The 25,565-nt window shown below is 43.3% G+C and overlaps 1 protein-coding gene across 1 annotated transcript; it reads right to left on the reverse strand.

The window, feature by feature from the left end:
- Nucleotides 1–196: 196 nt before the first annotated feature.
- Nucleotides 197–25,408, reverse strand: FAM167B (family with sequence similarity 167 member B). The gene is made up of 3 exons (XM_072136587.1): nt 25,390–25,408; nt 3,433–3,719; nt 197–657 (listed from the first exon to the last, which is right to left on the reverse strand). The coding sequence occupies exons 2-3, from the start codon at nt 3,715–3,717 to the stop codon at nt 394–396; spliced, it is 549 nt and encodes a 182-aa protein (XP_071992688.1). The 5' UTR covers nt 3,718–3,719; nt 25,390–25,408; the 3' UTR covers nt 197–393.
- Nucleotides 25,409–25,565: the final 157 nt, after the last annotated feature.

Here is a 25,565-nt window from a genome sequence, read left to right on the forward strand (position 1 = left end):
TTGATATAACCAACCAATTCGCTTTACTAATAAAAGTACTACACAGCTCAGTGGGATGCTCTGCTTACACAACCTAATGAGGAAATAGAGTAAGGAAATCCACTTCAATAGAAGTAAAGCATCCATATTCCAGGAAATACATAATATGGCATTTACTAATAGTGTAAAAATTATTTCAAAGAAAGACTAGACAGTCTGAAACTGCAACAGAGTTGTTCATTTTATAATGATGAATGATAAATCAGGCTAAGTGTATGACTATCTTGTACGACAAAATTTTGGAGCATTTGCATAATTTGATTATTTTGTAAAGACGCATTAGCAAAAACATAACATTCTGATGGCAGTCCGGTAATAATGTTTTTTGCCATGTACATATAGATGTTTAATGTCTTAGCACAGAGAAAATCTTCGAGAGTTAATATTCATGCGTGTCACTCCAATATGTTTAAGAGGGGTTGAAAGGGAGAAGGCAGCTCGTGGTGGAATGTTGCAGAGCAGATCAGAATCTTCATCACAACCTTCTAGGTCAAATGTAGCATCATCTAGCATCTCCTTATGCCTCTCGCAGGTTTGCTCTATTTTAAACTGTGAGATCCTGGATCGTAATAGCATAAGCTGGCGTGCCAGAAGGTGGTCTGAAGCCTGCATCTCCTGCTGTTTGAAACAATACAGTGCAATTTAAATATGAGCATAATACTAACTATTAAATGTACAGTTTTACTTATATGCTTTACAGTAACTCCATGATCATAGACAGTGATTAACAAGAGAGGAGGTCTATGGAGAGATTTCTAGACGTGCACTGTACATGTGGATGTAAGTATGTAAATATGTTATCCAAGGTCTTAAACAATGCCTCCTTTTGCTAAACTGAAAGGCAGTCCCCTTAACATCTGCAAGTATGACCTACAAGAAGTCTAAAAACATGATGTGGGATTAAGCCAAACCAGTATATCTATTCCAGAAGGAACAGATTCCCAACTGTAGACAGCGCTGTTTCGACCTGGTTGGGTCTCCTCAGTACAGCGTAGGGAACTGGATTGGCTGTGTGAGAGGCTATTGACTAGGGTCAGAAGGTAAGAGTTCTCCTTATGGGAAGTTTGCCAATTAAGGCCACCTTATAGACGTCTGGAGACTTAAAACCATATATGCTCCACTAGGGGATTCTGGGAAGTATGCAAATACGTTTTACAATAGATATACTGTGGAGGAAGGGGGGGTCCGCTCTAGTCTAGAAGCCCTTTACATGCCGTGGTCAGGTCAGGAGCCGGGGCCAGAAGCTTGAAGTAATAATACTGCATAATGCAGGAACACACCTCCTGCCATGCAGTCAAATGTCGGGAAGGGGTTAATTATTAGGGAGGCTGCTGGTCATTTCATTACTGGTAGAGGCTGCTGGCCATTTCATTAGTGGGGAAGGCTGTGGGCATTTAATTACTGGGGGAGGCTGTGAGCATCACATTTCTAGGGGGGCTGCTAGGCATTTCATTAGTGAGGCAAGCAAGCGACCAATGCAATTCCCACACAAGGCTTATACTCAGTAAGTTTTTCCAGTATTTGCGGTAAAATTAGGTGCCTCGGCTTATATTTGGGTCAGCTTATACTCGAGTATATACAGTATGTTTTTTATATTTTAGCAATTTTTTGTGACTGTAACAAAGTGTTACTCTAAAACTTTATAATGTATAGCACTTAACAGTGTAGCATGTTATGCTGCATATTTTAAATTACCATTTGTCTATTTTGGGGTAACTGGGTCATATAAGGTGATGTTAGTGACTGAAAGAGCAAATGCTTTTTTTATATTTTTAATGGTTTTTTTTTTTAAAATTTACTTTAGGTCACACTTGGTAACTTTTTTTTTTAATTTAGTTTCTTTTTACATTTAACTTTTCCACTGTAAATGGGATTGTTTCACAGCAAGTGAAAAGTAGCAGTAGCAGCGAATTTTGGCTGTGGTGGATCTAGACAGACCCAGCAGCAGCCTTTCACTACCGGCATCCCGGCGCTCACATGCTGAGTCACGTGACTGCCAAGATGCATAGATGATGCGGACCTGGAGTCATTTCACATTACATTACATAAAGTAGCTCTGTGACAATAAATAGGATAGAGCTGTGTGTTTTTCTTTTCAATTGCAGCTGTCTCTTTTTATTGTCCATGTTGGACAGAATTCCCCAATAGATGCAGCATCTAATAGGACAGTGGTGGCGAACCTATGGCACGGGTGCCAGAGGCGGCACTCAGAGCCCTTTCTGTGGGCACTCAGGCCATCTCCCCAGCACACCAGACAGGATTCAAAGAATCTTCCTGAAGTTCCAAGCAACTTAAAAGATGCTGCTTTCAGTGATATTTAGATACTTACTTTGCTATTTGGGACTGTAGGAAGAGGGAGAATGAGTAGACAGGGCCAAATTATCTTTGGAGAACCTCCTGCCGGCCTCACGATTTTCTCTGTGTACAGAGGGACACTGGAAGAAGCTAAAATGATGAAAATTTGCTGTTGCTGTCCTCAGGAGGCCAATATGATTGAATGTTGTTGAAAAGGGAGCAATAAGTTACTGCTTTAATTTTTGTTTGGCACCTCACAATAAATGAGGGGGGTTTTGGGTTGCAGTTTGGGCACTCGGCCACTAGAAGGTTCGCCATCACTGTAATAGGACATGTCATGAATATTTGTCTGTCAAATACATTGAAATATATACGAGGCATGAGGTACAACAAGGGTCCATGCACTAGGAACGTCATAGTACAGCATAGCAGATAGCATAGCAGGAAAGTTTGCTTGCAAAGAATATGTAAAAATGTATCTTTTAACAACTTTATATAAACACGTATAAACAGTTAAACATTGACAGCTTAACCCTTCTCATAGCACTTTGGGTAGAAATGAAAAGTCTGATTGAAATAGAGCAAAGGGATTGATTGAGGGTCATTTAGACAGTGATTATCATTCCCAATCCTCCTTTCCAATATCATTTCTCAACTGGGGAAAGGGTTGCAGGTTTGCCAGTAGACAGTAGTCCAGCCTAAGTAGTCTATTTCTTTAAGGTGTGTGAGGGCATTTTAAGTTCTTTAATTCCATTGTGAGTGGGACTAGCAGTTATTACCAACAGTAATTCAAGTAAATGACCCTAGTTAATCAAATACTGTGGTTGACTAGAACCAGGCCAAGGATAGTTACAAGTAAAAGTATAAGTTATTTTTTGTGTTCTAACCATTAAAAAAACAATTGTTTAGTATTACCATCAATAAAAAGCGTGAGAAGCACATATTTTTTATCATAGCACCTGTACAGCACAATAGGGCATTAGTATATAAATTTGATTTGCTTTTTGTATATTTTTTATAGATTCTGACTTGTCAAGTGAATAAAATGCACTCTATTAAGATTAAACACACATAACAAGCACTAAACAAAAAACTTACCAGTTCTTTTCTAATCCATTGTAAAGCTTCATCTATGGAGCTGAACCCACATACACTGGTTTTTGGAATGCTGAGCTCTTGAAAGGAAGATGATTTCTCTTGGGTAACTCCTCGATTTTTTGCCCATGGTCTCGCTTGTACTTTCTGTGTCCATTCTTGATATGATGGTCGACGGGTCTGCAATTTCAATCTGACTGCGAGGGCTTTAACAGATTCTAAATTAGGAGCTGTGTCACCCTCCTCATCTTCACACAACTCATTGAATATAACCGGACTGAAAGACATGACTGTGCAAAGTAAGAAAAGTTACAAAATGAAATTGTAAAGAGCAAGATATTTTAAGCAAATCCAGGAAATATCTGTTATAAGCATGTACAATGCATGTGAAGATCAGCTAGTAGATGTAAACAAGTTCCATGTGGTTCTATGAAGTGCTCCAAGCTGAAACTTCCTATTGCCTTTTAGTTTCAAGTGTGTGCACTGTGTTTTTTATGGGTTTATGATTTATAATTATGCTTGTAGTACCCTCCCATTTCTGCAGGAAACTGCACCCATCGTCTAAGTTTATCTAGTGTTCTGGAGAACAATTACAGAATCTCCTGATGATCAGCATGAAGAGGAAAAGACATTAACACATTCATCATCTATAATCTATTTAAGGATGACCCTGTCCTCTAGGATATACTGGGAAGGATCCAATCATACAGGAAAAGGAAGGGAAGAGGCTAGGTGAAATGCTGCACAGAACGTTATGTTCACTATTGTAACTAAAATTGAACAAAATGTACAATTTCAACTAAAATGATTTCTTTGAGTTCACTAAAAGCAACTATTAACTTTAGTTTACAATGAGCAAGGTTGATAGGTTAAAAGTGGAAATCCTGATCATGGCTTCTGGTCTACATGTAAATCGCAGGAAACCACCATTATAACATCCTGCCACAAGAAGAAGATAATAAATATATATATATATATATATATATATATATATATATATATATATATATATATATATATATTTAATGCTAGCTGTTAACTTCCAACAAAATCTCAATAGAAGGAAAGTCTCATGAATTGTTTCTGCATACTTCAAGCAGTTTTATATATTGTTTTATGTCTCGGTACAAAGGTCTAAAGGAGTATTGCAGTGCTTTTTTTTCCTTGGTGTTCTGATATACAGTCTAAGTTTAAACTATGAGTATAGTATATAGCTTGCTAGCCCTCTGTAGTATACAGTCTGCCAGGCCCTCTAGTATATAGCCTGCCAGCCCCTCTAGTATATAGCCTTCCAGCCCCTCTAGTATATAGCCAGCCAGCCCATGTAGTATATAGCCTGCCAGCCCCCTTTAGTATATAGCCTGCCAGCCCACTTTAGTATATAGCCTACCATCCCCTCTAGTATATAGCATGCCAGCTGCCACTAGAATATACCCTGCCAGCCCTCTCCAGTATATAGCCTGCCAGCCCCTCCCCCTCAATATAATTCCTGTATGAAAAAAACAAAAAGTGTACTCACCTCTTGAATCCCCCCCCTCGTCGGAAGGTGAGTACACTTTTTGGGTTTTTTTCTCTACTTGATTTTAAGCTGTGAGAGATATATTCCTCCACAGACAGCATCTTGGTCTAAACGGACGACATTTTTGTCTTAGTGGGGATGGGGGGTATGCTGACCACTGTCCAGAAATTTCATGATTCAAACTTCATTTTGTTTGAATCTGCTGAGAAACTGTTCTGTCCTATATTTTTGCTTCATCTTATGTTTTGGCCTCACCGAGGAGCCATCGAAGTCTTCTTCTCAGGACTTTTAGTAAAAAGATTATGTCTCCCTGGAGACAGCGCTCTGTGTGAGAAATGATAAATGTAAAGTTCATCTGCATGTTTTAGGAAAGTGAATTAATGTGGAGATATTCAAGCTGGCCTATAGCATTGCAGTATGTGGTTGAGCTTTAATAAAGTTTGTGAGTCTGCATTTTCTAAAAGACTGGTGTGTCTTGGTTTCTGCTCTCATGCCGGTACCGCTAGCCATTAGAGGCTAAAAGGGTTAATTCGAAAGTCATCTTACAACTGCAGGGCGGTTTAAGCCCTATGTAAAGATCTTTTACATTTGGTGTTCCTGGGTCGAACAACAATGGATATTTGACAATCGAGGTGACCTCCGCAGGAGTACTCACTCCTGGATTTTTTTTACAACACCTTAACTCCATTCGTCCGGAATTACAATTTACCATCCACCATAACTCCAATAAAATACAATTTCTTGACACTCTTGTGAACAAAAACGATGATGGCACTCTATGGTCCGATTTACACATAAAACTCACAGATCGCAATAACCTACTTATCCCAGCTACCATCCTAATCCCACCAAACGGTCATTACCCTTTTCTCAATACACTAGAGTAGAACGCATAGTCAGCAGACCGGAACTAGTTAACACCAGACTACAAGAGATGGAGACCAAATTCATCAAGAGGGGCTATCCATCTAATACATTGGACCAATACAAAACACGACAATCACGTCAACAACAAAACAAACAACCACGCATTCCATTTGTGCACTCTTATCATCCCTTTGCCTATAAGATCCACCAGTCAGACAAACATTTTTGCGTACCCCAAAGAAAGGGATATTCCCATGCTTACACTGCGCTCAGTGTACTAACATCCAACGAGGAGATTCATTCACACATCCACTTTCAGGCAAACGGTATCCCATTAAAGGCTACTACACGTGTGACACGGACCATTGCATTTACCTCATTAAATGTCCATGTGGTCTTGCCTACATCGGCGAGACTACCCAACAAATCCGCGATTGGATATGCAAACACAAATCTACCATTCGCCTTAACAACTCACTACTTCCCATACCAGCGCATTTTATAGAGGCTAGACACTCTATAAGCCAATTAAAATTTCAGGTTATCAAGCATGTTGACACACTTAGAAGAGGTGGGGATCGAGTTGCGTTGCTTAAGAGACGTGAGTCCTACTGGATTCACACCTTGCAGACACTACAGCCAGATGGACTCAATCGGGACTATAACATACAGAGCTTTTTCTGATCTTATATTCCCCGTTAAATTGTCTAATGAATTTGTTCTTTACAGAGACGATAAGACTTCCCAGATACAAATCTCCAGACACTACAATGAAGGATGGGTAAAATAACACTGTTCCCCATGTGTCTCTAATTTACCTTGGTTCATTTCTCTATACTAATCCCCTTTGTTATACACACCCATTATATTCTCTTTATTTTTAAGTTGTTTTCTCAGTACCCCTCATTTTTTCCACTTTGATTTTCATTTTTTATTTTTGTCCCTTGCTTTCTCTTGTGTGTCCAGGGACCTCATTATGCCATTCGTATTTTATATTTATTGCTATTTTCTAATTTTTACATTTTCTCCAAAATTGACAGTTTACTCTCCAAATTTTACTTTCTCTCTCCCCCCCCCCCTCATATTACACTGACCCGGCACTATTTTTATTATTTTTTCACCCAATGTTGCATTTTTATTGTTTTTTCATTGATTTTACTGTCCTGATGCATCCTCTATGCCTTCCATATAGTATTCTCACTCTAATACCTAAGAGCGCATATTCCCCTAATCGTTCCACATCACGAATGGACATATTTCCCCTCTTTATTTTCTTACAGATGATACCTTGTCTGTCACAATTTTTGGAGCCCATTGCCATTTTTCCTGGATCTTCCATATTGCTCCACTCCACGGATATTATTATATTAAATTGACACTACTGTAATGCAATTGTGGAATCCTTTACTGCAATACCATTTCTTATATTCCATTATTTTGTGTTGTGTATAGCATTTCCCATACAACTTATATGTCTAATATATAATTGATTCCTTACCTTTTACATTGTATCCTCTATGCCCCATATCAGCTATGCTATGCCTTTGAACTCCAATATTTTTTGTACATATGTATATATTGTATTGATGTCCATGTTTCTTTCCTAATTCACGTATACACTGTATCCACAGAGTCTGATGAAGGTCAATTGTTTGACCGAAACGTCACGTTAAAGTTTGTATCAATAAAGATTTCTCTTGCAACAAAATACAGTGTGACTGGAGTCAACGATTTTCCTATATTCAACGGGATTGGGACCCTCTCCAGAGCACCTGTGCATCCAATTTATTTTAGTGTGCAGCAAAAGTCTATACCTCATCTCCGCAGGAGTCCAGGAGGCCAGTGCTTGAGGTAAGTCTACTTTATTTTCTGCCTTGACTGTCACTTCTGTTTCACTGGCTGGATGGACTGGGTAAGGTCATTTCCTTGATATTATGTACTTTGCCTTTAAATGTCCATATATGACAGTATGCTCACTTTAATTGTGGCAAAGGACCACTCGTAAGGTGACTGCACAGTGACGGACAGTCTGTGATGTTAGCTGAAGCTGTGAGATGGGAAGGAGTAACCCTTAGATGTCTGCATTGCTAGGGTGGGATGTATTCTGTTTGTGATTGTCAGATTATCATAGTGTCTATAATACTGTTTGACTGGTGCCATTAGGGTTGCCCATAGGGGTATAGAGGTCAATTTGTGCACATGCAGCGGAGACATGCCTTGGCCAGGTGTGCATTCCACTCTCTTGAGAATCTGAATGGCCTCATGGATGTTTCTAAGAACTAGTAAAGAGTCATATTTAACCAAAAAAACCTCAACAGAAGATTTTAAGACCATATACAGGTGTAGATAATAAGCATAAAAGGCGTGTTTTGTTGCGGCGCATGTCATATCAGGAAGCGTCCACAACACCTCAGAATCCAGCTGCCGGGGTCCCGGATCCAGCACCGCGGCGGTCCTGGATCTGGACTTGTGATGTATGGCCTCTGGTTGGTATAATGGTTGTGTCATAGCTGTCTTAAAATAATTTGGGGTGCTTTAAAGTATTAGACTAGACTTTGTGTATTTAACCTTTTATGTTCCCCTAAAATGTTTAATTGCTGCTGTGATATTTATGATGTGTTACCAGGACCTGGTTACAGATTTGATATTTGATAACTCCCAGTCCAGATATTATCATACTGTCTGTTGGTTTTTTTTATGTGTATCTCTTTTAATGGGGTGTTTTTAAATATTTTTATCTGGTCATTGTGTATGACTGATGTGATTAATAAAGATTAATTATATTAATTAAGTATTAGCACTTTACTTATTCAGTGCTATTGAGTTTTTTTTTTGGTTAAATATTAGTTGAATGGTCCTCTATTTAGCCCCTTTATATTTGTATTACCAATTCCTTGTGGTTGATATATTTCTGGTGACTTATTGGTAAAGAGTCAGTAAGAGAGTTTACTTTGTTTAGAGTCAGTAAGAGAGTTGACTTGATTAAGAGTCCTCTGTGAAAGTGTCAAGTGTCTAGTTTTCTTTGGGGTCAGTAAATCGAGGTGTTGGCCTTCACTGTGTCTATGGGGACAGTTTTGGCAGTGTTGCAGTTGTAGACATTTATGATTCGTAGTAAACAGAGTAAATTGAGCCAAGCGCATTGGGGACAAGGGACTCAGATTGTTTCTCATATGAAGGAAAGATGCACAGACAGAAGGTTGCCTTGATTTTACATGGACCGTTGGTTGTTGAGAGTTGAGTAGGACTGGTGGAAAAGGGCAAAGTTGATATAATGGAACATAAGGACTGGTAGAATTGTGGTGAAAAGAAGAGTAGTAGTGAAGTTTTTGGATATGTCAGATGATTTCTTGAATGTACATATGAGAAAACAAGTTTTGAAAACAGACACTTATAGTTTCTGGCTTTGACAGACGGGCCAGGACAGAGTGACAGGAATCCTACAGAGTGCCCACTGAAGAGAGAGACGAGTGATAAGGGACATTTCAAAGTTTTTGATGTGGAGAGAATTTAAGAAAAATAATTTTTTTGTATTTTCCTCCCTGAAAAAAAGGAAAAAAATGTATGGCATCTAGGATTCAGACCGGCGCCCTCTTAGACTCCACCCCTTTATCCCATATCAGCAGAGGGGTGAATTCAGGGAGTCAGAAGAGTCTTGTTATAATTGTCTCCACATCATGTCACTAGTCACACCCTTATACCTGGTGGGTATAGAAGTGGAGGCCATCTTAGAACAGTTTATTTTTGTCTCAGCCCTGGTGCAATAACATGGAGAATGTGATTTTCTTGAGTCCTTGAAGTTAATTGCCTATGACTCTACTCTGCTGCCAGCCATAAAGACTGGTTGAAAACAACTGGTTTTTGGAGTAGCTGAGCACCCTTGAAGGATATTGATAGAAGACTGAAATGAAAGCCGGTAAAGGTGAATATTTTCACTGATTCCAGATTTCTGTTGAGAGATATCTTGGAGTAGGAAATATCTGTATCTCTGGTACTTGCTTTATGGAGTTTGTAGCGTAAACGAGAGGGAGAGTTTTGTTATCTCGTCTCAAAGAGATGAGAGGCTGGCAACCTTGTTAAAGTTTACTTGGCTACGCCCGGTGTCTGAGCTGACAGCCTTGAAGGATTCTACTTGTGATACAAGAATGCAGTGTGCCCTGCTTATGCCACGTAATGTCACTATAAGATGGTGCAGATGTCCCCCTGTCCTCCACAAACAGACTAAGCAAGGACAAGCCCCCAGCTCTATGACAGAGCCTATGACAGAGCATATGTCTAGATGAGATAAAGCAGAGACCTAAATAGTTAGTGGAAGAGTTCCACAGGGAAATGTTTACAGTTTTTGGACTTGCCAGGTGTTTTGTGTTAACGGACTAGAGACATCTCTGCCAGACTGGTGTACAGAGGAACTGACGAGACTTTTACAGAGAGTCAGGGTGAACTGAGATCAGGATCGGTAGTTTCACAGACTACTGCCAAAGTGAGACTGACAACAGTTTCGGAAGTACCAGCCACGGGTGGTGTTTCAACTGTGGGGAGGACATTACCGAAGTGATTGAAGTGCCAACAGGGCGGGGCTAGGGGGTGGTAATGGACGAGGACGTCAGCAAGCACACCCTTCCCAAGACAGAGTTAGTTCCTTTTTATGTAGAACTGATGTGGGACTCCTCCCCTGTTAGCCCAGTAATGATTAACCTGTTCCCTGTCAAGATAAAGACCCAGAAAGGACAGTCGAATACATGTAGGATGGTTTGTGACCTCTGAGCTGCTAATGACCACTATTACCAGTGGTCCCTAACCCACACACCTCACTGGCAGTAGTCCTCAAGAATGCCATATTCTTCACTGTTATTTGATTTGGCAAATGTTTTCCTCTCTGTGCCCTTACATGAAGATTGCCAGTACCTATTTACCTTTACCATTTTAGTATTCCAGTACACCTGGTGCAGATTCCCACAAGGGGAATAAACTCCCCCAGCCAGAACTCCATGGCCCTACAGGGAGTAGACTGGCAGTCTAGCCCCTTACTGGATGATGTTCTTTTACAGTATGTGGATGACCTACTGTTTTGTGCCTCCGTTTGGAAGGTTTGCGAGGATGCATCTATTGACCTAATGGGTTTTCTATTCCAAAAGGGCTGCAAAGCTTCCGGAGACAAACTCCAGTACTGACAAGAGAAGGTGGTCTTCCTAGGCCACTGCTTCTCAGCCACAGGCAGACACCTGACAGAGGAAAGAAATTTGGCAGTCTAGAATATGCCCCTGTCCCAAGGTCCTAAGCCTCTTCACATGTTTCTAGGACTGATATAAGGTCTGCTGCCTCCAGTCCGATGCTGCCCCTTTATGACTGCATTGCCGCTCCCCCATTTGCCCTTAGTCAGGAGGCAATTGATGCAAACCACAGCCTTAAGCTGGCATATCCTGTCTTTCCCAGCCCTAGGCACACCCCACTGGACCAAAGCTTTTTTTTTTTAATCAAATAAATCTGTATTTGGTTTTTGTGAACACAAACAAACAGATGGTCATGCATTACAGTTCTGTTGACAAGGTATGTTACACGTGAGAAGTTGCAATAGTATAACACTGTATTACAAAAAGCCTTAATCAGTCACAATAAAACTGTACCAACAATATTTGACAGTATTGGATTTATGTTTTACAGTGAATTGCCATGACCAAGAAAATACCCCCCCCCCCCCAACCCCAGAGTCAGCTCCAAAAGCTTTTGTTTTGATTTGAGTATTTAGGCCATGTCACAGATGTCCTAACCCCGGCAGTCTCCCCAGTGGCGCACTATTAATCCTGGTTAAACTCATTTGTGAGGGGAGCCCCTCATGTGTCAGTAGCTGGAGCCAGCAATCTGCTTAGCAAGGCCAGTGAGTAGCACTCAGTTAGGCTGGATTCACACTAACGTTGCCCACCGTACTGTAGCACGTCATGTCCTATTTTTTCACGGGGTACGGTGCCGCACGTGTGCCCATTGCCGTCTATGGGGGGCATATATATCGGCCGTATATACGTCGGCCGTATATACGTCCCCCTTACTGTGTAAACAGCCTTACTGTGTAAACAGCCTTACTGTGTAATGATCCGGCCTGTTTTCTTCAAAAGTACTCGGACGATTCAGTAATGGTGGGCTGTATCACAGAAGGGGACAACAGTGAATGCCGAGAATCAGTGAATACTTTTACTGAATGGTGCGGCTCGAATGATCTCGTATTAAACGTAAATAAGATGAAAGAATTGGTTATAGATTTTACGAGGAAAAAGGGCGTTATGCCCAAACCTCCTATTATAGCAGGGACAGAAGTGGAGCAGGTTGGTAGCTATAAATACTTAGGCGTAATAATTGATAATAAATTAAGCTGGCATGAGCATATTGATAAGGTCTCTAGACGTGCTAATAGTAATTTATTCTTTTTACGCAGACTAAGAGCATTTGACATCCCGAGGACTATGATGGTCGGTTTTTATAATACGGTTATGGTCAGTGCATTTGCATTTGCCCTAGTGGCTTGGGGCAACTGTATTTCTAGCAGTGATTGTCAAAAGATGGATAAAATAATTAAGAAAGCCTCCTCGATAGTAGGTCTGCAATTTGATAGATGGGAGGAACTTGTACAGTGCGGGATATTAAGGAAATTGGAAAAAATTAGAAATAATAGTGACCATCCAATGTATGGTGTGCTGCAGGCACAGCTTAGTGGTTTTAGCTCCCGTTTTATTCTCTTGCGCTGCAGGTCGGAGAGATTTAAAAAGACATTTATACCGGCCGCTCTCGAGCTATCAAATAACTCAATTAGGGGTAAAATAGGAATGTTTTAAAAAGTGCGACTACTGGAAAATAGGTATCATTTTGCTATTTTTATAATCTATTTAAGTAACTATTTATTGAATAGTTGGTGAAATTTATTTATATTTATGTGTATTAGTGTTTTTATTCTGTTTTATGGTATATGTGTTCCTATGTGACTATGTTTTTATGTGAGTATATATCTTTTTTTTTTAAATCAAAGCTTTTTATTGAGTTTTTTCTTTTCAATTTTTAACATTAACAAACAAACATTTCCCACCTTCCCCCCTCCCCCCCCCATAGAAAGACATATAAACCCACCCTATCCCAACCCATCCGTACAATAACCTACACAATTATTTTTTCCAAAAGGTACAGCTTATACATATTTCTATACACAGTATAAATTGGTTTCACATTTACCATAGATTTTCAAAGAAAGGCAGTCAACGGATTGCGTTGTAGGTGGATTGATGGTAGACCAGGAGTGTCTATCCAGGGACCCCATATATATTCAAATTTTGTAGTTGCTTTTCTTTTGCAATAAACACCTTTTTCCAACCTAATTATGTTGTTCATTTTTTTTTTGTACGTCTCAATGTCTGGGGCATCGGGGCGTAGCCAATACATAGCTATCAATTTTCTGGCTTGGTAAAGCATTCTGCCTACTCCTAATATAGTGCCCTCTGCAGCGTTATCATCCTCTATGTTTCCTAATAAGCATACAGTTGGGGTGGCTGGCAGATCCATTCTGAATACCCGAGAGATAAGGTTTAGCACCTCCCTCCAAAATTGCCCCAACTTCTGGCATTCCCACATCATGTGCATTAAGTGCGCTCCCTCCATTCCACATCTGGGGCAGTTGTCACTCCCTCTAAGACCTACTTTGAGCAGCCACTGTGGGGTTCGATATACCCTATGTAATAGGAATAGTTGTGACAGCCTATGGGCTTCACAGAGAGCCAACTGAGGGACCTTTTCCATAATGTTTGACCACGCTTCGTCCGTGATTGGGCCTACGTCCTCTTCCCATTTCTCTCGAATGGTAAAGGGTTGTTGTTTTTGGTATTCCCCCAATAGTGTAGTGTATGTTCTGGAGATGTATCCCTTGGTGCCATCCGCTATAATTAAGTCATCTATGATCTCATGTGTAGTAAAACGTACCTCTGTTCCTCTAGTTTGTGCCTCTAGGGCGTGCCTGAGCTGTAAGTATTGGTAGAAGAGATCATGTGTTAATTCAAACTCTTCACGAAGTTTCTCAAACGTCTTAATCACCCCTCCTTCAAACAGCTGCGATAGGGACTGAACACCTTTACTCTCCCATCTCTGGAAGCCCTCCAACTGCATTACCTCCCGCAAATTTGGATTACGCCACAACGGGGTAATAGATGTGTGACCCTCCAGTTTGAGAACTATCCGCACCTTCTGCCATATTTTGCTTATTAATGCCAATGTGGGAATTTGGTCCGGAGGCCTTCCCTGTGCTCCCAGCTCAAGAATGTATAGTGGGGGTCTTCCCCCTCCCTGGTGTTGTAGTAATTTCTCAGAGGTTCCCTTACCACTAGGTTGCCCCCAACCTTTAAGGTGTTGGAGTTGGGCCGCCAGATAATAGAGCCAGGGGTTGGGGACCGCCAACCCCCCCTGATCTTTAGCCCTTTGCAGGGTCTCCAACCTTATCCTTGCAGATTTTTTCCGCCATATTAAGGATCTGAACAGTCTTTGTATTCTGGTGAATAAGTATACCGGTATCCACACAGGTGAGTTATGAAGCATATATAAAAATTGAGGCATGAGTACCATCTTACATAAATTGGTTCTCCCAATGACTGATAAGGGAAGTTTACACCAAGCATCAACTTTGGCTGTCGATCTTTCAAGCAATGGTTCTATGTTAAGTTTTGTATAGTCTTGTACCCTAGATGAGATCCAAATCCCAAGATACTTGAACTTGGTGACTAACTGCACCTGCTGCAGATCTATGTCATCCTGCCAGGGGTCTAGAGACATCAATACTGATTTGTGCCAATTAATAGTCAGCCCTGAGACCCGACCAAAGTCTGAAAGCGTGGTCATTATGGGACCCAGGGACCTGGCTACATCTCTAACAAACAGCAACATGTCGTCTGCGTAGAGGGCTATTCTTTCTTCTACCTCCCCATATTTAAAGCCCTGTATATCTGGTGCTTTTCGAATCATGCAGGCTAATGGCTCTATAGCCAGAGCAAAGAGGAATGGGGATAAGGGGCAACCCTGCCTCGTGCCTCTATGGAGTGAGAATGGAGTAGATAAAAAACCATTTGCCCTTATTTGTGCCCTTGGCGCCCCATATAGCATTTGCACCCATTTGATATACCGTGGTCCGAATCCCATTCTATTCATGACAGCCCAGAGGAAAGGCCATTCGACGCTGTCGAATGCCTTGGCTGCATCCAGTGACAAAATAGCCCTGGTGCCCTCTCCTTCTTGCTGCATTTGAATATTAAGGAATAGTCTCCTGATATTGATGGCTGTAGATTTCCCAGGCATGAAGCCTGTTTGATCCTCATGGACCAAATCTAGGATAACTCTTGTTAGTCTATTAGCTAGTGCCTTGGCAATCAGCTTTACATCTGAGCATAATAATGAAATTGGCCTATATGATTCTGGCAATAGTGTATCTTTATCTGGTTTGGGTAATACTACAATGATGGCATTGCTCATAGAGTCTGGAAATTTGCCTAGTTCCTCCGCTGCCTTAACCACTTCAAGTAGCTCTGGCAACAGTAGGCGTCCGTATGTCTTGAGTACTTCCCCAGGTAAGCCATCCACCCCCGGTGCTTTCTCATTTGGGAACGATTTTAGGGCTTCCTCTAGTTCCTCTAAAGTGAGAGGGGCATCTAGGGTCCCTTTCTGCTCTTCTGTTAATTTCGGCAACGTCACCTTGTCTAAGAAAGCCTCTATTTCCTGGCTATCATCTCCCACCCTAGAGGTGTATATATCCTTGTAGAAGGACCTAAGGGTTTCAAGAATTTCCTTGTCTGAGTGTACTTCTTCACCCTGTGTATTTATTAAAGACTGGATGTGGGAAGAGTCCCTTTGTGCCCTAATGACTGAGGCCAATAGTTTCCCCGTGCTTTCCCCCCCTTTGAAATATTTCTGCTGGACAAAGAATTTCTTTGCATCAGCAACTGCTTTAATGTGGGATGTTAGCAGCTCCTGTGCTTCCAACCAGGCCTTCTGAGTTGCCTCTGTCCCTTTACTGATATACTCTTTCTCTGTGTCTTGTGCTCTTTCCTGCAAAGCCTGTAGGTATTCCTTTTGTTTAATTTTGTGTGTAATTATCCGCCCATTAAAACAGTCTCTAATGTGAGACTTGAGTGCATCCCATAAGATCAAGCGAGAGGTCGTTCCCTGGTTAAATTTTAGGAATTCCTCTATTTCCCTGGGCAGATTGTCAGTAGGATGTAAGATCTCTATCCAAAAAGGATTGAGCTTCCAAAGGTGCTGCCCCCCCCCCGTGTCTGCAGCCATTGTAAGCGTAACCAACACGGGGGAGTGGTCAGATATACTTCTTGGAGCATATTCGACATCCTCTGTCAACGCCACCATCCTATCATTCCCCACCGCTAAGTCCAGTCGTGATAGGGAATTATGTGAGCTAGAATAGCATGAATACTTCCTTAATGTGGGATACTTGTGCCTCCAGATATCCATCATACCCACTTCCCCAAGAATTTTGGCTAGGATAGTATCGGGGCTATTCTGAGAGATGCTGCCTCGATGGTATTTGTCCCAGTAGGGATTCAAGTAATTGTTAAAATCACCTATTATTAGGGTGGGAAGCTCAGGAGACTCCGCTGCCAGCGCCAGTGCCTTATTTAAAGTAGCTGCCGAGAAAGGCGGTGGTATGTAAATGGCAATAAGAAGAATCTCTTTGTGATGCATTTTACATCTTAGCGCTACATACCGCCCTTCCGGGTCTATGGTGCAATTTATCATCTGGAATGGAATTGATTTATGTATCAAAATACTCACTCCTCTGGAGTGTGATGAGAAGGTGGAGTGATAGTTCGCTCCCACCCAACCACGGCCAAAGCTAGTCACCGTAGAATCCGTGAAATGCGTCTCAGATAAACACAACACTGCTGGCTGATATTGTTTTAGCGCTACAGTCACGGCATACCTTTTAGCGGAGTCTCCCAGTCCCCGTATATTCCAGGCAATTATTTTGACTTTAACTGCCATTATACACACATGTCACATTATTTATATAAGTGTACAGTTGAACCTTATGCGTACGCCCGGACAACACAAAACAAACCCCCCTTTGTAAACACCCCAAACATATACCCCTGTACCGTAGGTACAACCTGGGGAAAAAATAGTAACAGTAGCCGACAGGTCTCATGTAGTTCTCACACCTATCTGATGTATTGCTGGGGATCTTCCCCCCGCCAGGCTAGCTTAACTAGCATGTGCACCTTGTTCTGAGGGTGACTCTTCCTGTAAAAAATTGTCGTGAGGCAGAAATACTTGCGGCTTATCACAATTAGCACATCACTGTCTGTCCCTTCTAGGACTTCTTCTGCGTAACTCCTGCTCATGGTCATCCAGCCACAAAGTGGCCTCTTCCGGTGTGCTGAAGAAGTGAGTATTCTGCAGGGCAATCACTCGCAGTTTAGCCGGGTAAAACATAGAGTATTGTAACTCCAGTTGTCGCAGTCGCCTCTTCACTCCTTGGAATGTCGCTCTACGTTTCTGCACTTCCGCAGAGAAATCAGGAAAGATGGAAATGCGACTGCCATTGATTTGTAGATGCTCCTTATCTCTGGCTTTTCTCAGGATAGTGTCCCGGTCTTTGTAGTGGAGGATGCGGATAAGTATGGATCGAGGTGGGTTGCCTGGAGGTAGGGGTCTTGATGGAACCCGATGGGCTCTTTCCACCGCAAACAGCGGTGACAGGGTATCTTGCCCAAAAATCGACAGCAGCCACTGCTCAAAGTATTCGCTGGGATTACGGCCTTCCACCCTTTCCGGCACCCCCACAAGGCGCACATTGTTCCTCCTCAGCCTGTTTTCCATATCATCCTGCTTTGCTAATACGGCCGCCAGAGTAGATTGCATACGTGATATATCACGCCTGACCGAGGGTAGCTGATCTTCTATCTCCCCCACTCTACCTTCCAAGGCCCCCATTCTTTCTGAGACTTTTTGCACATCGTGCCTGATAATGTTCAAGTCCTCCTTCACACCTCCCACAAGTAGTGTAAGAGAGGATATGGCACTATTGCAGCTATGTACTGCAGTCAGCACTTCTTGTAGCGTGGGCTCTGCATCTTTAGTTGCAACCGCAGGAGTTGCTGTATTCGACTCTCCCACCACACGTGCACCTCTGGGAGGCCTAGGAGTGTCTGGGGCTTTGGACCTGGTAACCGCCGCCATGTTTACTGCCGGGGGAGGCAGTGACGGCCAGTCATTGTTTGCAGCCTCACCTCCGTTCTCTGCAGCCACCGCTGTTGTCAATTCACCAGCTCCGGTCTGCCCATGTGCGAATCTTTGCAGCCTGCTCGCCACGTCTGCCGGGTCAATGGCGCCACCACGGCCTGCACGATGCGCGCCCTCCACCGCTTCCTCCGCTCCTTCCTTAGAGCGTTTTTTATTGTTGCCGCCGGCCATCTTCACTTCTCCACCGCTTCCCCTCGTACTCCGGTTGCTCCTGATGGGCACACACCCCTCAAACAGGCGATTTTCAGGATAAAATGTCGAATGCCTGGCGGGAGCTCCTCAGCGTGCGTCCTCTCACATCTCCGGCTAAGCCACGCCCCCCCATGTGAGTATATATCTGATGTCTTGTCAATTTGATGTACTGCGGAGGTGACACTTTAAGTTCCCGTTTGGGATAATAAAGTATTATTATTATTATAAACCCCACATGACTTGCACAGTGTCCTCACCCAAGAACAGCCCGAGCAATGGCCTGACAGCTCAGACTCCAAGTTGCACAGGTCTGCATCCTGTCATTAGGTTTTCAGGATTCAGAAAGGGGGAGAGAGAAGGGTGCTTAACCCAGATGTTGAGTTTTTTTTTCTCATGGATGCCTCCAGGGCTACAGGAGAAGATGGACGGTTCCACACTGGATATGCAGTAGTCAGTGGCGCACATAAGGTAGTAAAAGCAGAACCACTCCCTCCACACAGTTCAGTGCAGGAGGTGGAGTTGACGGCACTCAGGGAAGCGCTACAGATGGCGGAAGGTAAAAGGGCAACATCTATACTTTTCGGGTCTAAACTCGGCTATGAACCCGTATTGAAGGATAGAGATTTCCTTACCTCTGCAGGGACCCCCTTTAGGCATGGCACGCTGATTAAAGAGCTAATGGACGCTCTCTTACTTCCACAAGAGGTGGGGATAATAAAAGTAAAAGCCAAGGGCAATGATGTGGTTGACAGGGTGACGAAGGCAGCTGCACAGATGCAACCCAGAGACTGTCCTGAAGTCTCAACAGTGAGTTCTGAGCTAAAAAGTTTGGTCCACAGGTGTTCCAGTCCATGGTGGCACGAGTGTCATCAGAACAGAAGAAAGTGTGGAGGAAAGCTGGAGCCCCGATCTCGATGGAACCTGGATAATGGGAGAGAGGGTGTGTCTGCCCAGAGCCCTACATGTGACAGTAAGTCAAGTAGCTCACGGACACACACACACATCCAAAATGGCCATGCTCATGCTCATAAACCGCCAGTGGTTTTCCCTGGGAATTACTACCCATGTCACTAGACTAGTGAAAGCCTGTATAGTATGTGCCCGCCGCAAACCGGGTAAGGTGGTTAAGACCCCACAGAAGGTGACACCCCAGCCGCTGTATCCCTTCCAGAGACTGCAGATTGATTTTAACCAGCTACAAAAAAGTGGTACGTAGAAATACATGCTTGTGTGCATTGATCTCTTTCCATGGTGGCCAGTCGCTTTTCCCAAGACCAAGGCTACTGCCAGAGCTTCAGCCAAGAAGTTGGTGAGTGATATTTTCTGCAGGTTTGGACTCCCAGAGACCATAGAGTCCAGTCGCAAAACACACTTCACTGGACAGGTAAAGACTGAAACCTTGTCCCTCCTGGATGTAGAACAGTTCCTACACACCCCTTACCCTCCCCAAGCTAGTGGTGGGATTGAAAGACAAAATGGCACTCTTGAGTTAGAGATCCAGGAGGTGGAGGAGTGCCTTCCTGCTGCCCATTATTCAGTTAGGACCACCCTTAACAGAAATATTGTCCCCTTTTGAGATACTTTTTGGCTGTGCACCCAGACTAGGCCTCTAATTCCCACAGACATGGCAGGAGACCATGTGAAATATGCCATACAGTTGAGCCAGGCCTTGGAAAAGGTCCACAAAAGTGTTTCTGATTCCTTTCCAGATCCAGACAGTTACCTCAGGACACATACCCTGAAGCCTGGATACTATGTGGTGGTATAGAGACACACCAGAGAGAGTCTGGAGCCTCGCTACTATGGTCCTTTTCAAGTCAAGGCTGGCAAGCACCACGTCTGTGAAGCTTGAGGGAAGCCAGCATGCTTCCATGCTTTCTATTGCAAACTTATTCTTCTTGCTAGCTTGTCTTTTCTGACTGACTGTATGCTCAGGGTCACCCCAACCATGTCTATCTCTGTATCTATATGGCTGACCAGGATGCCCCCAGGGTAGGAGACTTTACCTATAGTTGGCTCAACAAGACAATGACCCTCTTTAACATTGACAGCACAGGTGTCTGATTTTGTGGGGATAGAAGAGTCAGGTCAAGCCTGCCTCGAGGCTAGGAAGGTGAGTGGGCTGTGATAAAATTTGTGCATTCCTTCCACGTCATCCCCAAGGATAAGTTTGATTAGACACACAAAGAAAAGGTAAAGAATCCCAAGGGATTCTGGAGGTCAAAGAGAGAAGCACCTAGATGACAACGTTTATATAGATACAGTAGGAGTACCAAGGGGGGTCTCAGATGAGTTCAAGGCCCACAATAAGATATTGGCAGAGTCCATTATTCTCCAGATAGCAATGAACAAAAATGTTGATTGGGTTAACTGTTTTTATTGTAATCAACAGAGATTTGTGAATTATATCCAAGATGCTTTCCAGAACCGCATGGCTTTGGACATGATCCTTGCTGAGAGGAATGCTTGTTGCATGTACATCCCGGATGATATCGTCCACTATGGATCCATTGGCTTTGAAAAAGATTGAAGGACTGTCCAGGGAACTCAAAACTCTGGAGTGGACACTTTGTCCTTTACTTTGTGGTTGGGGAATTGGAATGGTTTCTTGACATAAGTCAAGGTCCCCCTCATCAAGTCCACCATGTCCACGATGGCCGTCCGGGCGTTAAGAACCATGACAGGAGAAGTGCCTGGAGTGGAGGATGATGCCATATTGGAGAACCAGCCTGTTTACAAACCTGTGAACTAGAGAAACTCAGTTATGTGATTTGAGTATACAGAACTGTAACCCTTTTAGCAACTGGCCTCTGGGGAATCTGGTGAAGCCATAAAAAGTCCAGCAGGTGAGGGTTTAGCCCACCTGAAGGTACCTGGAGTTTGAGGAGGTGGCTTGAGGAGGTTACAGGTCTGCAAGACTCAAAGGGGGAAATGTGAGCTATATATTCCTCTAAAAACGCCATCTAGGCATCTAGGTCTAAATGGATGCCATTTTTGTCTTTGCTTGGTATGCTGACCACTGTCTAGCCATGTCATGATTCAAACTTCATTTTGTTTGAATTTGCTGAGAAACAGTTCTGTCCTTGACTCTTGTCCTATATTTTGCTTCAGCACCTGCATATGTTATGTTTTGGCCTCAGCGAGGAGCCACCAGAGTCTTCTCAGGACTTTTAGTAAAAACATTCTGGGGGTCATTTACTTACCCGGTCCTGTCGCAATCCAGAGGTGCATTCTCCGACGAGGAGTCGGGTCTTGCGGTGATTCACTAAGGTCGTGCGTCCGATGTCCACCGGGTGTCGCTGCTGTGCTGAAGTCCACTGAGGTTCGTTGGAGTTCACCAACATATCCCCAGTGCATGTGAGTGATAGATTTTGCAACACAATCTGTTTTTTAAATTCTGCGGTTTTTCCGAATCCGTAGGGTTTTCCGACGGCCATGCCCCCCCATTTCTGTCGCGTGAAAGATTGCGCCGAAATCCCGGCGTAATTCGGCACAAAACAGAAAAAGTCGGGAAACCCGACGAAAGTGCAGCTGCGGAGCCCTCAGTAAATGACCCCCTCTGTCTCCCTTGTGACAGTGCTCTGTGTGAAAAATAATGGGGGTCATTCACTAAGGGCCCGATTCGCGGTTTCCCGACGTGTTACCCAAATATTTCCGATTTGCGCTGATTTCCCCTGAATTGCCCCGGGATTTTTCCGCACGCGATCGGTTTGTGGCACATCGGCGCTGGCATGCACGGGACGGAAATGGGGGGCGTGGCTGAATGAAAACCCGACGGATTCGGAAAAACCGCCGCATTTAAAAAACAAAAAGTGTTGCGGAGCTTGCACTTACCTTCACCAGGAATAGGCCGTGTACTTGAGTGCATTTCAGCAGCGCCACCTGGTGGACGTCGGAGGACGGACCCGGCCGGTCCCCAATCCACCACAGAGAACGCGCCGCTGGATCGCGAGTGGACCGGGTAAGTAAATCTGTCCCAATATGTTAAGTTCATCTGCATGTTTTAGTAGAGTATATACAGTACAAAGAATGGAGAGGTCTACAATTTTTACTGTAGGTCTCTTCAGCTGTGAGGAACAGACTCTAAAAAAAATGCAGAAAATCACATTGTATGATTTTTATATAATGAATTAGCATTTTATTGCATGAAATAACTATTTGATCCTCTGCGAACGAGAAAGAATTTCCAACTCTCAATGCTGTTAGTTTTTCTTTGAGTGCACTCACAGGTTGCATTTAAAACTGCATCACAATCAGCTTTGAGGTGGTTTTAGGTGCAGTTTTGTTAATTTAACAGGTGAAAGACATTTATTGAACAGATGAATGACATTTGTGATACAGGTTTCCCCTTCAGGGTGCGTTCACACGTTGCAGTTAAAACTGCATCGCAATCAGCTTTGTGGTGGTTTTAGGTGCAGTTTTGTCAATTGAACAGGTGAAAGACATGAACTGAACGAGTGAATGACATTTGTGGAGTAGGTTTCACCTAAAACCACCTCAAAGCTGAGTTTTAACTGCAACGTGTGAACGCACCCTCAAGCTCAAATTCACCCATTCAGTTCATTTCTTTCACCTGTTAAATTAACAAAACTGCACCTAAAACCACTTCTGATTGCAATTCAGTTGTAACTGCAACATGTGACTGCACCCTAAGAAGCTCCTCTTAGGGTGCTGTCACACGTCGCGTTTACCGCATGCGTTTAAAAACGCATTGCAATAGCTGGAGAGTGATTTGCCTAATTAAGCAGCTGCTAACACCTGTGTTTACAAAACGCAACCGTTAACGCATTGTTAACACATGCGTTAACATCGCGGATAACGCATGCGTTTTGTAAACACAAGTGTTAAGAGGTGTTTAATTAGGCAAATCACTCTCCAGCTATTCCAATGCATTTTTTAACGCATGCGGTAAATGCGACGTGTGACCGCACCCTTACTCTGCACTCATTACCTTTATTAATTGCACCTGTTTAAACTTGTTACCTGTATAACAGACACCTGTCCATGCACTCAATCACCCTCCAACCTCTCCCCTTTGTGCAAGACCAAAGAACTGTCTGAGGACAGCAGGGACAAAATTGCAGTCCTGCACAAGGATGGGAAACAGGACAATAGGCAAGCTGCTCAGTGAGACAACAACAACTTTTGGCACAATTATCAGAAAATGGAAGAGACACTAAATGATCTAAAATAATCTCACCTCTTGGGGTAAGGATGATTCTGAGAAAGGTTAGGAATCAGCCCAGAACTACACAGGAGGACCTGGTCAATGACCTGAAGCCAGCTGGGAACACAGGGGCACATTTAGCATACCCTTGGCGCAAAGTGTGCCAGTGTATGATGGTGCCCATTGCCCCCCAACCTGGCTTAAAATTGCGGAATAGCCTGTGTCTGAATGGCCAGCACAGGGCAACAATGACTCCCCACTCAACTGCCGAATTGGGCCAAAAAGTCACAATTCTTACCACTGCGTCTGGAATTGCAAAGAAATAAATGTTTGCATGTTCCTTTCAGGTGTACAATACGTGATAAATGTGGCCCACACTCTCAAAGATTACCATTAGTAACAGACTACGCCTGCTCATACCAGCACACATCCCAAACCATTTGAAGTTCCTCACTGACCATCTAGGTGATCCAGGGAATGAGGGGAGAAGCTTATTTGGTCAGATGAGACTAAAATAGAACTTTTGGGTGGCTTTGGAGGATGTAGGATGAGTACAACCCTATGAACTACATCCCAAAAGTGGAGCATGGGGGTGGAAACATACCTTGGGGGTGGTTTTCTGCAAAGGGGACAGGATGACTGCACCGTACTGAAGGGATAATGGATGGGGTCGTGTATTGCAATATTTTGGACAAAAACCTCCTTTTGTCATTAAAAGCATTGAAGATGGGTCGTGGTTGGGTCTTTCAGTATGACAATGACCCAAAACACACAGGGCACAGGGCAACTTAGCAGCGTTCTCCAGATCTGAACCCAATCAGAAATCTTTGAATGGAGCTGTCCAGGGACAGTCTTGATGCCTAGAAGATCTGTATGGAGGACTTGGTGCAAACTTGGTCAAAAAATACAGGAAACGTCTGACCTTTGTAATATGTTTTTGTGCCAAATGTTACTTTCTGTTTTTATATTGGATCAAATGCTTATTTCATGCAATAAAATTATAATTAATCATTTAAAAATCATACAATGTGGTTTTCTGGATTTTTTTTACAGTTTGTCTCTCACAGTTGAAGTGTACCTTGAATAAAAATTACAGACCTCCCCATTCTTTGTAGATGTGAAAGATGAAAAACTGTTTTTGTGACTTTTTATTGCGACTTTTGATGTCATTTCACCTGGACCAGGACAGGTGCAGGGGAAGGATTTTTTTTCTTGGACCCTCTTTTAACATGTAAATTGAAACATCCTTTAAAGCTGTGTTCACACGTGGCATGGCATTTACATTGCGTTTTGAAACACGATAAAGCAGCTGAGGAGAGAAGATTTGGCTAATTACATTACAGTTAACATGTTTGTTTGCAAAACAAAACCATTAACAAAATATTAACATATGTAACAAAATGTAACAATATGTTAACAAAACGCATGCATTGACACAATGTTAACACACATGTTAATACTATGTTAACATTGACATAGGGTTGTAGCTAGAGTGTTTAAAAATGCAGGACCCGTGCCCCACTCTCCCCGCACACGCAACTCATAGGTCCCAGCTCCTGCTCCGTCCTCTTCTCCCATGCGCACGCGTTCCCGACTCCTAGGGGCGCGCGCACACGCCAGTTTCAGGAGATTTAAAGGGCCAGCACGCCACTAATTGGCGCTGGCCATTTTCAGGTACCTATTTAACCCTGCCTCTTCCTGCAAACCCTGCTGGATCTTTGTGCCTATGCCTTAGAGACAGCTCCCCAGCGATATATCTGCATTCCTGTGTCTCCTGCGTTCCTGTGTGTCCCGTATGCCTGTGTTCCCGTTCCCATCTGCCTGGACCTCCCGTTGCTGACCCCGGATTGGACTTGACATAGCATCTTTGCCGCCTGACCCTGACCATGAGACTGTCCGCTGAGGCACCTCGACCTCGGCTGTTACAGTGGGCTAGTCGCACCTGTGGAACGATCTGGTGGCACCCTGCCGCAGCAAGTCCATCCCGCTTTGCGCCGGGCTCTGTTGAAGACCAGGTGTTCATTAGACTCCGGTCCCAGGTGTCAACCTTTATGAGGGTTCTCTACGATTCCTTTGGCTAATGTGTATTTTCCATCGGACCAGGGCTATGTTAAGCAA

Source organism: Engystomops pustulosus, chromosome 2, assembly GCF_040894005.1.
Source record: "Engystomops pustulosus chromosome 2, aEngPut4.maternal, whole genome shotgun sequence".
NCBI classification, from domain to species: Eukaryota; Metazoa; Chordata; class Amphibia; order Anura; family Leptodactylidae; genus Engystomops; species Engystomops pustulosus.

What these genes read in the sequence shown, in the direction of transcription:
- FAM167B (XM_072136587.1), bottom strand. Translation starts at nt 3,717, where the DNA reads ATGTCTTTCAGTCCGGTTATATTCAATGAGTTGTGTGAAGATGAGGAG. An exon ending in AATGGATTAGAAAAGAACTG is followed by an intron (nt 658 to 3,432) that starts GTAAGTTTTTTG and finishes TGTTTCAAACAG; the next exon opens with CAGGAGATGCAGGCTTCAGA.